Here is a 13,694-nt window from a genome sequence, read left to right on the forward strand (position 1 = left end):
CTCGAAATCAAATTTGTGGAAAATTACTTCGTTCTTGAAAACTATGTTGTATTTCAGAGGGAGCCGTTTCTCACAATGTTTATGTACTATCAACAGCTCTCCATTATTCGTCACCAAGTAAGGTGTTATGCTAATAATTATTTTGAGTAATTACCAATAGTGTCCACTGCCTTTAAAGGTTGAAAAATCTGTAAAGTCAAACTGATAAAAGACTTTATTTTTCTGAGGATGATGGTAAAAATGCTTCTGTCTGTACTGTTTTGACAAAACTATTTAGAACTTTGGAAAACTCTGGGGATGCTAAAGACTTGCAAAATGCAAACAGCCTTTCTCCACATTATTTTCTGTTTTACTTTATTATCTGTAAATTAGGCCTATAACTACATGAAGTTTGAGCTTTGGGTTCTGATGTTGAGCTATTTTCAAAATGTTTAAATATATTTTTGATTTGGCATGGATTCTTACCGTTTCCTCTCTTGATTAACTTGGGCTGGCCCAGCTCCACATAGAAGTTTTCTTCCTTCTCGTATTCCTCATCATCGATGATGGAAACCTCAATGAATTTCCTGAAGAAGAAAAAAAAAAAGGAAAAAAGTATAAATGAACGGTTCATCAGAGAAATTACAAAACAAAACAAAGAAATAGAATCTGCTGTTGAAAACTGCTTAAATGCCAAAAATAGTTAATGGCCAGGGCCCAATTTCATGGCTCTGCTTATTGCCGAATTCTGCGCTTACGATCACGATTCCCTGCTTACGTGCAAGTGCCGAATTTCTGCGCTAGCCTTGTAAGCGTAGAATGCCTAGTAACAGGGAGTACGCACGCGCAGAAGCCAAAATTCGCTGCTAACCCGAGAAATACGCTTGCCGTAAGCACAGAATTTCCTGCTTCCGTAAGCGCTGATTCCGTGCTTACAGTAAGCAGAGCAATGAAATTGGGCCCTGATGATGTTTTGACACTACCGAGTCTTTCTCGAAGGCTATGAAGGCCCTTTGCGCTAGCTAAGTGTTGCTAAGGTAAACATTTTAATTGATTTGTAACAATAAAACATGCAAAGATCAAAAGATTATTTTATACAGCCAAGCATCAAAACAAGTCATTGAATTATCTTCACAAGCTCAATATATAAGATGACTGTTGGGATTTCCAATCCTAAGCTAATCTCATTGGCGGTCGGGGGGGGGGGGGGATATCGAAATTGAATGAAGAAATACAGAGTGTGATAAACACTGATGCATAGTGGTATCCTTGTGAGGTTTCAATCCCACCCAGGTCAACAAGTGAATTAGGTTCCCACTCTTCATCCAAACAGTCCCCATCAAATTATCCAGCCTTCTTGTTCCACTTTCTGGATGCGAAATTGAGTTATATTGTATCCGGGGAGGATATTCGTAGTGATCAGAGCTGGTATTTGTACAGAGCAAGGCCTATACTTTATCAATAAGAAAGATCACGCTCAGGCGCCAACGACACTGCCTTGACATTAAACCCACTTATTATATCTCGGCCACCTGGGTTTAGTCCCACACGGCAATACTTCAGATGGGCTAGCCTTATAGTGAGGTTAGTTTGTGATTCTGCTAGGCGGACTGGCGGGCATCATGTGTGTGTGGTCAAGTGGCTACTTGGTGAAAAGAATTGTGGGAACTCGCCATAATGAGACGACGAATCAGCTTTTGCTTGATCGTCATGTGATGCTACGAAGGGGCACATGAGAAGACTGGACTGGGGTAGGCTGTAATGGACTGGACTTGTCTGGACTAAACTCGACTGGGCTGGTTTGGACTAAACTGGACAACGTTGGACTGTAACTGAATTAAACTAGACCAATAGTCTACCCTGGCCATATTGAAATGTAAAAAACAGCAAAAAGTTTAGTTTACAGAAAGCAAACAGGTAAAAAAGAGGCTAAACAAAGTACTGAACTTGATGATAGATTTGACTTGAATGCTCTGAACAGGACTGATTGCCACAAATATGGGATGGTCTATGAGGGGTCTTAGGCTAAACTATGAAATCTGAATTGTGAAAACTAAGACTTGTGCTAAAAATGCTACATTCTAACTTTAATCCAATGCTTGACTTCACTTCAATATGGTATGGGGGGTCTTAGGCTAAACTATGAAATCTGAATTGTGAAAACTTAGACTTGTGCTAAAAATGCTACATTCTAACTTGAATCCAATGCTTGACTTCACTTCAATATGGGATGAGGGGTCTTAGGCTAAACTATGAAATCTGAATTGTGAAAACTAAGACTGGTCCTACATTCTAACTTGAATCCAATGCTTGACTTCACTTCAATAGAGATAAAGATATGACCCACTAGCTTGGAACATGTATGCCTCTCTCTGAATCATAAAGGCATATTGACCTCACTTCAATATGGGATGAGGGGTCTTAGGCTAAACTATTAAATCTGAATTGTGAAAACTAAGACCGGTCCTACATTCTAACTTGAATCCATCGCTTGACTTCACTTCAATAAAGATAAAGATATGACCCACTGGCTTGGAGCATGTATACCTCTCTCTGAATCATTTCTTAATCATGGGTAGTGTGACACTACTCTAACTGTAATAATTAGAACTGTCCACATCGTTACACCCTAGTTATCACACATCCACTAGATATCACATTAATATGAACTCTATCTGTCTCTCTCTATGGTGCCACAGGCAGAGGGAAGGTTATCATTAAACACAGGCAAGGAATTTTCAAAAGGATAAAGAAGAGCATTGCCCCAGTTTCTCTTATAGACCGTATTGAATAACCCCTTTGCTGCTATGAATGTCACCATCTTGTAGGGCAAACCATATGCGCGTCTAAACGCGTACATCAAAGAAATACGCAGTACGCAGCGTTCCGGGTTTGATTTCTGCTGCACCAGCACGACGCCTGTGTTGTAGGACAGATATTAGAACGGTGACGTCATTTTTAATACGGTCTATAGAGGTTTTAAAAATACTCCCCCTAGACTTTCTTATTTTCAAATGGAAATGTCACTTTTTCTGGAGAAAAATGGGCTTGGCATGTGTACCTGTGGTGTAAGAATAAAAGGTCTGGGTTTGTTAAAATGCCTTGATATATTATGCAGCATTTATATCCTTTGTCTCATGCTCAATTTGATGAAACAACATTCATCAGGATGCTGGGCATTATAAAGATGAACATTTCAGGTTATTATCAGTTAGCCTAAAATCCATCTTAATTGTATTCTTATTATTTTAGTGGTTTGCTAAACATTGCAGTTGTAGCCAGCTGCATCAAGACAAAATAGAAATGGACAAGTTAACAATATTCATCTCTATAGTATGTATAAATAAAAAAAATAAAAATAAAAAAGAGACAAAACATTGTCACATTTGATCAATAGCTGCATTGTACCTTGACAAGTTTGTCTCCAAAGTCTGAATTTATAACACCATACAAAAACAACATTTGTGTAGCACTCCCCCACAATGACCTTTTAATTGAATGTGAAATAGAAAAAACTAAATTGCACTCAATAATGCAAAAGGTTAAACGCTTTTAAAGCTGGCGCAAAAACATCCCATCGAAAATCAATCATTGACCTTCCATGATCAGTCATCAGCACACAGAGCTTGATGTATAGACATGCTGCTTACTGGTAGGTTTATCTGTTTGAGAGGCTTAATGCCTGCCCTAGTACCATTTAGCTTTGGTTGCACTAATTGAAAAAAATCCTAAGGAATGTAAAGCTATACCAGTATAAAATCCATAACCCTTGAAACACACTTACAGAGAAAAAAAGTATGCATACTGCATTTTAAGCAGCACCATTCAATATAAAGTTACACTGAAGGCCAATGTATACTATGTAATATCTATTTTTTGTTTTTGTTTTGTTTTGTTTGTTGTTGGTTTTACTGCGCCATGAACACCCACCAGGGTGGATACGTGCGCATTACAAGTCTTATTATTATTTTAATATTATTACTATGTGTACTTCTGTACCATGAATTGGTCGCAATTTCAGAACTGCTTTTAAAATCTAAAAAAGTAGCTAAGCACATTTCAAAATGCTGGATTGAAGAACTTCAAAGAATGCTTTCCTTTCCAGTGATGGCATTTGTTAAGACTCAAATTAAAACTTTCTTAAAACAGAACTGCCCTTTACAAGGAAGATCACTGGGTGCATCATCAAGAAGGAAGACCAAGGCAAGGCATGTTTTAATTCAGCAACTGTTCAAATCTTAACCAGGGGCCACAAATACTTGCTAGTAGAAGGGTTCAAGTCTACAGTTCTCTTAAATGACAGTTATTTCGGTTGCAAATAAACGAGGAAACAACTACCTCAATTTTAATCCCTCTCTGCTATTTTTTACTGCTAAAGAATTATCAAGGAAGAAATAAACAATACGTCATGTTCGTTTTAAAATTCAGCAATAATTACGGCGTGAAGGCCGACGGAGGGAGACTTTAATGTCAGTCAGTCGGGTGGTGGAGCCTGCGCCCGCATCTAAGGTAAATAACCGCTGAGATAACACTAAGGAATATCACAGACACACAGGAGGGTCAGTAGACATGATTGATGAGGAAATATCAGCTCTCTTTTTTAAGTTCAAATTGTAATAGGAGAAAACTGACCAGACATTTACTGATATATTCCAAAATAAAAACGCGCGGTAAGGCTATTCTATGACAGATACATGTACCTGCCAGAACACATGGTGCACATCAAAGGAACCTCATTTTACGAAATACATTGAAATTAGGACTTTGCTTACGTATACCTTTATTTGTTTATAATATATATGAAGACAAAAAAATGCAATAAACAAAAACAGAAACATATGTATAAATAGTTGTTTAGTTGAAACCTAGTTTGATCTGTTAGTTTGCAACAGCTTACTATACTTTTTGAAAACAAAAGAGTTTTAACAAAAATATATTTATAAATAAACAAAGCAAATTTCACTGTTTATAAAGCTCATATCAGTAACAATCCTTCAGAGAAATATTGAAGTCTAAACATTCTCTTAGTCAAGGAAATAGCATTTGAAGACCCCACAAATCACCAACTGCTTACTGTTTGCAATTGTAACAAATAGCCCTATTACAATCCCTGATAGACAAAGTGCAAAGTGAGGGTTTGGCATAAATAAAGCAACTTAAAATAAAAGAGAAATGACGCTACAAACTAAGACTCTGCTATCATAAGAATGATTAACGAGAATTACCATGGATGAGGACTAATACACACACTCAGGGGGGTTACTGGTCTAAGTGTAATAATCACTGTCTTATCGTTAGTCCCACAGCGTGATGGTTTAACATCACACTCTACTGCACTTCAGCAAATACCACCCCCTCCATAAAGAACAAAATAATAATAATAATAAAAAAAGGAGTCATAAATACCAAATGGTTGAACCCAAACATCTTAGGAAAAAAAATAACCCAAAACCCTACAGATACGTACTTGCAACCTTACAAGATGCTGGAAATGTCAATATATTCACATACAAGTGTGCGTCTGTGAAACTGAGATGAATGCTTGAGCCTAGGTGTACATTAGTACAGGTTCCATGTCTAGCTAGCTGTGTCAGGAGATTGGGGGCTAAGCTTGGGTGTTTTTTCTTCAGCGCAATGCCAGCTTCGGGGGGCCTTTAAGATGATGAGTGTGAAAGTTATAAATAAATCTTCCAGTGGAATCGCAAAGTGTTTGGGGGTCAGGCATGAATTTGGGGCAATGTATGCAGAAAGTGCAATATACATCAGTCAAAATGTATATATACAAATGCATGAGAGAAGCTAAATAAATAACATGTTACTGTTGTTGCAACATTGAGCTGCATGTAATGGACTGCTAGTTAGCCCCAGTAGGAATATCTTCCCCTATCTGTGTGTGCGGGATCGAGAAGTCTCTTAGGTGGCAAATGCACCAGGAGTGCAGGTGGAGAATTTTCCTGGCTCCATAATTTAAATATTAGTTGCAAAGAGGAGAAAATACTAATCTCACCTCATAAATATCCCAAGGCCCAAATTACAGGCCCCTGCTTTGGACTTCAAAAGTATTCTTCTCTGATCCATCATTTTGCGTTTAATAACCCATCTCTCAATGCTTTAAAAAATTAGTGAACTTTTCATGACTCAAGTCTACTACATGTACATGATTTAAAATTGATCACGCTTGCAAATGTACAGAGACCTCAAGCATCAATTATCTTTGTTTCTAAATAGGGAATTCAGCTGAGGAATATTATTAAACAAGATTCTTAAATACTTGTAGGAAAGACACCACCATTGTAAAATGGGTACCCAACAATGTAACAACACGGTTTTTGTGGCCCCTTTGGATTGGGCCCTTCCCAAAAATGCTGCCTGGGGTTATAGCTCTGGGCTAAGGCTGGTCTGTTATTTTGAAAATGTACATTTTTGGTATATGGATTCAAACAGGGGGTACAGAGCCTAAAGGCCCGCTCACACAGGCCTTGCTAACAATAAGTCGAACGAAAACGTTATCAATACACAGCCTCGATTGGTTGAATAAGCATGGGGCGTATTCTGTGCGGTGCATTGTGTCGTTATCGTTATCGTTTTCGTTATCTCTGCAGTGGAACCGGGCCTTAAGCCTGGGCCAAAACCCAAGTCATGGTACAAAACACAACATATAGGCCCTTACAACCATTCTCTGCCTTATTTGTGCAAGTGTACTTCTATGACTTGATTGAGAGAGAGAGCTATAAGAAAACTATAATCTTGAGAACTGAATTGTCTTATGAAAATAGCTGACTGAAGATTAAAGATTTAAGATAAGTATTTGATGACTAAATCCTCCATACAACATGTACAAAATACTCAGCCATGTAATGTAAAAAAAATAAGTAGCTTCTCACAAGTAAGTTTCAAATTACAGAGCTAAGACCTTGTTTTTATTCTGAAACTAAGGCTTTGTAGCCAGGACCTCACTAGAAATGTTGAAATGGAAGTGACAGTCCACTAAGGTGAGACTGCTATAGACGATGTGACCTCTGACGTCACTCAAAAACCATTACATGATTCGCTGGGCAAAACCTTTGTGTTTTGGCAGCCAGCTAGAAAGTACACGCATACTTACCATGACTACGCATCTTTTGTGCAGCGAAACATGACGTATACAGTGTTTTGTCAACAGAGGGTGGTTTGAATGTAAACAAAGGTCACATCATCTATTGCTAAAAGAAATTAAGTACTACGTATAGCAGTTTTTATGGATGAATCATCTGATGTGAATATCACAAAAGGGTGTGTTGTGCATTAAATATTTGATTACAAAAAAGGCACCCCCTAATTTAACAAATAACTTGACAAAATTTAACAAATGATATCATAATAATGAACAAATATGTAGGGCTTCGTAAATTTTTCATCATGAATCAAATTGTACTGACATGTCAGAGCCCTGCATTTTTTCCAATTTAAAAGAAAGAAAGAATCGATTCTAAACAAATCAATGATAATTTCCTTTGTTGGTAATTCAAAAGCTGTCAGAAATTGTAAAGAAGAAAGCATTTCAGAACTGTACACGGCTAAAAATAAATTGCAAGCCCATTAGCCATTCTTGTTAACGAGTAAACTTTTCGACATGCAGACAATATTCAGGTGAAGGCGAACTGATTAACCATTTTCTACCCGATTTCTTGTAGCATATAATGCCGAGCTTCGTCGACAAACAAACAAGGGGTGAGGGATCCCACCATCCCATTCATCGACCCCTTAGTCCCTTAATGAGATTGAAGATAACGCTGGCAGGAGAGGTTTACGTCACGGTGGCCACTGGCCAGACGAGGGCGGTGTTTATTAAATTAGGAATGATTTGCTGTCGTTGTATGGTTCGTTTTCACCGCAGATCTCTTATTCTCTAGAGAATTCTCAACGGTTGACAGTGGATTTGACCGCAAAACGGAAAAAAATAAAACCTGAAGGCACGAAGTAGTACGAGCTATTGGTTTAAAGAATTTGCACGCACAATTTGCACGCACAATGTTTAGAGTCAGTCATATTCACCTTGTTCCTCATCAGAGTGGATCTTAAGTGTTAATTTAAACCTAAAGGGTGTGGACAACATTTACAAGGTTGAAAGCATAATATGTTCACTTTGCACACTCATGGTTCAATGATGGTCATGGTCAAAAATTTCCTGTGAAATATATTTGCCTGAAATGGCAAAGCTTTTGAGAAGATGAGTGGAACAAATATTTAGTTTAAAAACCTGATGTTTTTTAAAACTATTTTTGCATATGACCAATTGAGGTTTTGAGCATCACAGGTTTGTTATTTTATGTACATGTTGGTCAAACAAAGTGTGGGCACTGGTCTCACTGTCTTTGAAAATAAAAAAAATAAAAAAATGACTGCAGGCTTTAAGCCAGCTTCAATTACCATGGTTAGTTAACAATTACTGAGGTTCAATAAGGGAAATAATTATGTGCAGAGGGATTGACCACCATCACAATGGGCACAATTGACGGTAATTAAAAATATAGTAAATCATAATTGTCAGAAAACAGTGGGTGTTGTATATACCACAACAAAATCCTAAATGTGTGCATTTCCTCCATAAATATCTGAATTACTATTAAAACAAACTTATGACAACAATCCTTACCAACCTACTGTACATTACATTTCTGATGAAATGAAAAAAAAAATTAACTATAATCCAAACTACGGGAAGTGCCATTAATTAAGCTCACAAATCCTACATCACGGTCGAAAAAAATAATATGAGCAAAGGAAAACCAAACACCTCAGAAAAATAACATAAGCAAAATAGCTTGGAGGGAAATTCCTAACATGGAGGATATGTAAACACACAAGACTAGAGCCTCCTCCAATTGCATCCCAGATGAAATTAATGTAGTGGTCTACTGCGATCGCCCGTAGGGAGTTTAAAAATAAACTAGGTTGTATGAACAAGATATGGCGTGCTTATGATAACATCCAAGTCATTTTTATGTCCGACATGATTTAAAGCATCTGTACATAAATTACATACATGGCGTTAGGTTACCATCATGAAGAGCACTGGATTCAAGAAACCTCTTCAACAACAAAAAGGCTCCCACTCAACAAGCTTCTTCTGAATATTAATTTGATTTAACCCTTACACAGATGTGTGCTAACACTGATATTCCCTAGTTCTGTGAACAAAAAATAACAGACATAATACTCAGTGTGATTCAAACCCATGACCTTTGCATTTCTAGAGCAGTGTCTTACCAACTAGACTACCAAGGTTTCCTGGTAGCTAGGGGCGGTTCGAATCCTGTGTTTTGGCAGCGGGTACCGCAACGATATAAGAGATGTTGAACTTGCATCAGGGATAAAGATTATTAATTTTAGTTTTTACCCATACACCGATGTGTGTTAGCGCTGTATACTCAGTACTTTCCCGAGTCCTGTGAAAAAATATCACAGGCATGTTACTCGGGTGGAATTCGAACCCACGACCCTTGCAATTCTAGAGCAGTTTCTTACCAACTAGCTAGACTACCGAGGTTACCTGGTAATGAGAGGCAGTTCAAATCCTAGCTTCTTCTTTCTGATTTGATGTGAGATTTCTGAACCTTGACCTATTTACATTGTAACCAAAGCTGACATCAGAAATCACTAATTTCAAATTGCTCCATGAAAATGTGACACTTTGAGAGCATTTTTCAAAGAAGAGGTCCCTATTTGTTTAGGATCTTTGCATTGAAGTGCAGAGACTCAGACAGTACCAAAAATGGGTAGGAAGACTTGTAAAAATGTAGGGTGAACGCAGGAAGTTAATTTAACATCACGAACAATAGTAACAACTACGAAATGGAATAATTAAAAGTACTGCCTTTTGAAATATTTCAATTTTATTTCAATTTTAATGACCCTAAAGGATGCCGTTTTCAAGAAAGAGAAATATTTGTTTATGTATTTAGATAGAAGCTTTAACTTTTGACAGTATCCACATTGTGTAAAAATCAAATAAGGTTCAGAAAAGTTGTCACTGTTGATTTTAAATATTTTTTGTTCAAGGAAGACATCACTGGTTTTTATGAAAATGAAAAAATGAATACTCATTGAAACTAAAAAACAAAATCCTCCCTTCTAACCCCATAGTTCAAAAGGCCCTTTTTAAAACACTGTTTGGTTGTGGCTTATGGCTCTGTTGTTTAGAATCGAGCTTCAAACAGACCGGCAGAGCTGAAGTAAGATGGAAGTAATCAGCCAATAGCCATAGTTTCAAAAAGAGCCAACTTAAAGCCATTGGACACTTTCGGTAAACAGTATTGTCCAAGGCCCACACTTTGTGTATCACAACTTCTATATAAAATAACAAACCTGTGAACATTTAGGCTCAATCGGTCATCGGAGTCGAGAGAAAATAACGGGAAAACCCACCATTGTTTCCGCACGTTTCGCCGTGTCATGACATGTGTTTAAAATAAATCCGTAATTCTCGATATCGAGAATTGATATTGTTTTAAGGTTTTCTCAAAAAGTTAAGCATTTCATGGAATAAAATTTCAAGAGAAGTCTTTCATCATTACCCTCTGTAAACCCTGTAAGTTATTTGTAAATCTGTGAACTTTTAATTTTTCTTCTGTACCGAAAGTGTATAATGGCTTTAATGGAACAAAAAACACAAAAATGCGGCGGGTTGTACTTTGAAAAATACCACAATGAATCATCAAGTCTTCAGAGAAAAGTATGCAACAACATCTCAGAGATTTCTTCACTCGGAGTGCGCGTGATGAAATCAGTGATAGGTTTCTTGTTTTATTGCTTGGCATTTTACACATGACATATAATATTATTTGAAGCTTTTCCTCGGCCCGTTCTGAAATGTAAACCGAGCAGTGTATTGCACAGTTAACATCTGGCCATAAATTACTTGAATCTCAAGCCGTGTCTGGAATACATGCATGGGTTTTCAGTGATCATCCATCCATTTTAACAACCAGGCTTCACGGTGAAGGTGGATGGGTGTAATTTGCTCATTTGGTTTTGCAGCCGGAGAGTGCATGTGAACTTGGTTGTTCCTGGTCATTACTGCTGCTGCAAAATGCATTTCACCGCCGAGGCAGCTTCATGGATTAATGAACAAACATTTATTGAAGTAGTTGAACCACCTTTTCCCCTTTCTCAAGAAACACAGTCGACTTTTCAAAACAAGCGCTCTATAATTAAAGGTCAACCTGCCGATGCATGTCTCACACAATGCCATAGTTTTAAGTCAAAATAACTTCTACACAAGTTTATGTCATTTTAACCATGGAGGTAGAATTGTTTTAACAAAGATATTCAGTCATAAATTATTTTCAATGATTCTATGATAAGACTGTTTATCATGATGCAGCATACTTCTAAGAGTTGCATGTCATGAGCGATCAACTCAGTCCCATGCAAAAGACCTACTGACCTATTTCACCAGACGTTATCATCAGAATAATCTTGGTTGCGCCATTTTGGAATGCAATATCCCAATGTTTTAGAATAGTGCGCATTTTGACCCCAAAGTGCACTAGTTGACCCAATTCGCCTAAGGTTATCATCGAAATTATCTTGATTGCACTAGTTTGGAAGTTGATGGCCCAACGTATATTTAGCATTTTGACCCCAAAGTGCACTCGCTTTTTGACCCAATTCACCTGATGTCATTATCGCAATAATCTTGTTTGCACCATTTTGGAAGTCATTGTTCCCTTCTCCTACACAGTGTAGCGCACATTTTAGGTGACGCAATTACACCCTTACAACAGTTTTTACATGAAAGGAGGTCCAATTTCACAGCACTTCTTAGTATACGACAAATCAGCAAGTATGGTACATATGTAGGAGCTAATTCAGCGCATGCAAACATTAAACATGCATGTTAGTTGATGTCCTTGGTAAGCGAGGAATTGTTGTAGGTGTGAGTGATCGAGTGCTTGAAATTCTCCTTCCTGGGCCAATACTAGAAGCCGGGTTGTATTGGTCATAAATAAGCGCATAATGTTGGAATATGCAGCAAACGATAATGAGTCTCGTTTTTAAACAAGCTACACAAAAGCATTGATCTACAGATGGGGGTTATCCTGTTCAATCAATCTCTATAATTCAATTTCAAAGCCTGGACACAATTTTTTTTTTTTCACAAAACAAAAAATCGTCATCTGCAAATTATTGACTCTTGCTGTATTTGGGTCATTAACTATCATAGAAGCACGGTCTATCCATACAGGCAAAAACCTCAATGGTCTATCCCATCCCCCTACCCCTCCCCAGCTCTTTCCTTCCCATCGGCAATCCAAGACCGCATTGCATGACTCATTCGTATGTCTATGGTAATACAAAGCAGACAATTATATGCAGACGGAACATAAGGCACTGTAATATTTGCATATGCGTTGGCAATTCATGCCGGCAATTGCCACAACGTGTGGAGCGAGCAACAAGCTCCATTCATGCTACATTAATTTGAACACCTGTATTATCGACTGAAACCATGGACCGACTGTAGCCAGAGCAATATAAACCAGTCAACCAAACCCTATACAACCATGACTTGTATAATTACTAAATTAATGAAAAACCCTCACTTGTTATAAAATCGACTCACGGCCTAAGTTCCAATTTCCCACTCCAGAAGAAGGAGGAAAGTTTCTAAATATATCTCGGTTACGAAAGCCAATCAATAAACAAGGCGTCCAACTGATTTGTGGATGTTAATTACATCTAAGACAATTGGTTAATGATTGGTTTGTGAACTTGATTCTGGGTCAAATCGAAATACATGGTACAGCATGAGGGTAGACTAGTATAGTCATTATTTAAAGACAATTTCTTCATACTGACACATCCAGGCAGGGCAGAAATGCGGTTGCAAATGGATTATTTTTCCCCGATCAATGTCAAACTGACTTTCTGTTTTTCTGACTCATTATAAAACAGTCTGGAAGTGTTTTAAAAACAATTGCGGATTTTGCAAAATATACTTTCAATATGAAGTAATCTGGTTGTTGATATGGAAGATTGAAAAAATAATCCCCTACTCCAAATAAGATGAACAAATCACATTCATTTAGCCATGCAGTGAAAAAAAAAAAATCTAAAAAAAAAGACCACGTACATATATGTAGGGCAAGAAAATCCATATTACTGGGAAGGATAACACAAATTTATTTTGACCACCCTGTTCATGACGAGCTAACAACAAGGTAATATTGATAAGGCATGTACTGCCTATTCACAAGACTAAGGTGGCTAGGGGAGTGGGGGGGGGGGGGGCAAGCAGCATGCATATATTATGCTAATCGCATCAGACAACTACCATCTGTACACAATGTGCAAACATCAGGGCATGAGATATGCCTGTGTTATAACTACCACGATTTTGGGGGTAGATACTGACAGGCCGACACTACAGCTTTGTAAATATAGTCCTTCTCTTTACATCACCAATTTATTTCTGTATATTATTGTCAGAGTTGACTCTGAAGAAGGTCCAGTTTGGATCGAAAACTAAGGCCATCTACACTACTCATTATATATGTTTTTTTAGTGGAGATATAAAATTAAAAAAATATTGTGTGTTACTGCTTCTCCTTGGAAGCCCCTAGATTTACAAAAGTTCACCTTCAAATCTGGCAGATGTGTAAATATTTGCAGTTATCCCCAATAATTATGTTAAACAAACAAACCTGAGTTCAGTTGAGCCCCACAAACAG

The 13,694-nt window shown here is 37.6% G+C and overlaps 1 protein-coding gene across 3 annotated transcripts in view; it reads right to left on the bottom strand.

Moving 5' to 3' along the window:
• Positions 1 to 13,694, bottom strand: part of LOC139933908 (sodium/calcium exchanger 3-like) — a 93,345-nt gene that overhangs the window by 23,576 nt on the left and 56,075 nt on the right. For all 3 annotated transcript variants that reach the window (XM_071928159.1, XM_071928144.1, XM_071928150.1), the window contains one exon: positions 466 to 566. In XM_071928159.1, the coding sequence (XP_071784260.1) occupies positions 466 to 566 (101 nt within the window). The remainder of the gene's footprint in view (positions 1 to 465; positions 567 to 13,694) is intronic.

The sequence above is a fragment of the Asterias amurensis genome, chromosome 1 (assembly GCF_032118995.1).
Source record: "Asterias amurensis chromosome 1, ASM3211899v1".
NCBI classification, from domain to species: domain Eukaryota; kingdom Metazoa; phylum Echinodermata; class Asteroidea; order Forcipulatida; family Asteriidae; genus Asterias; species Asterias amurensis.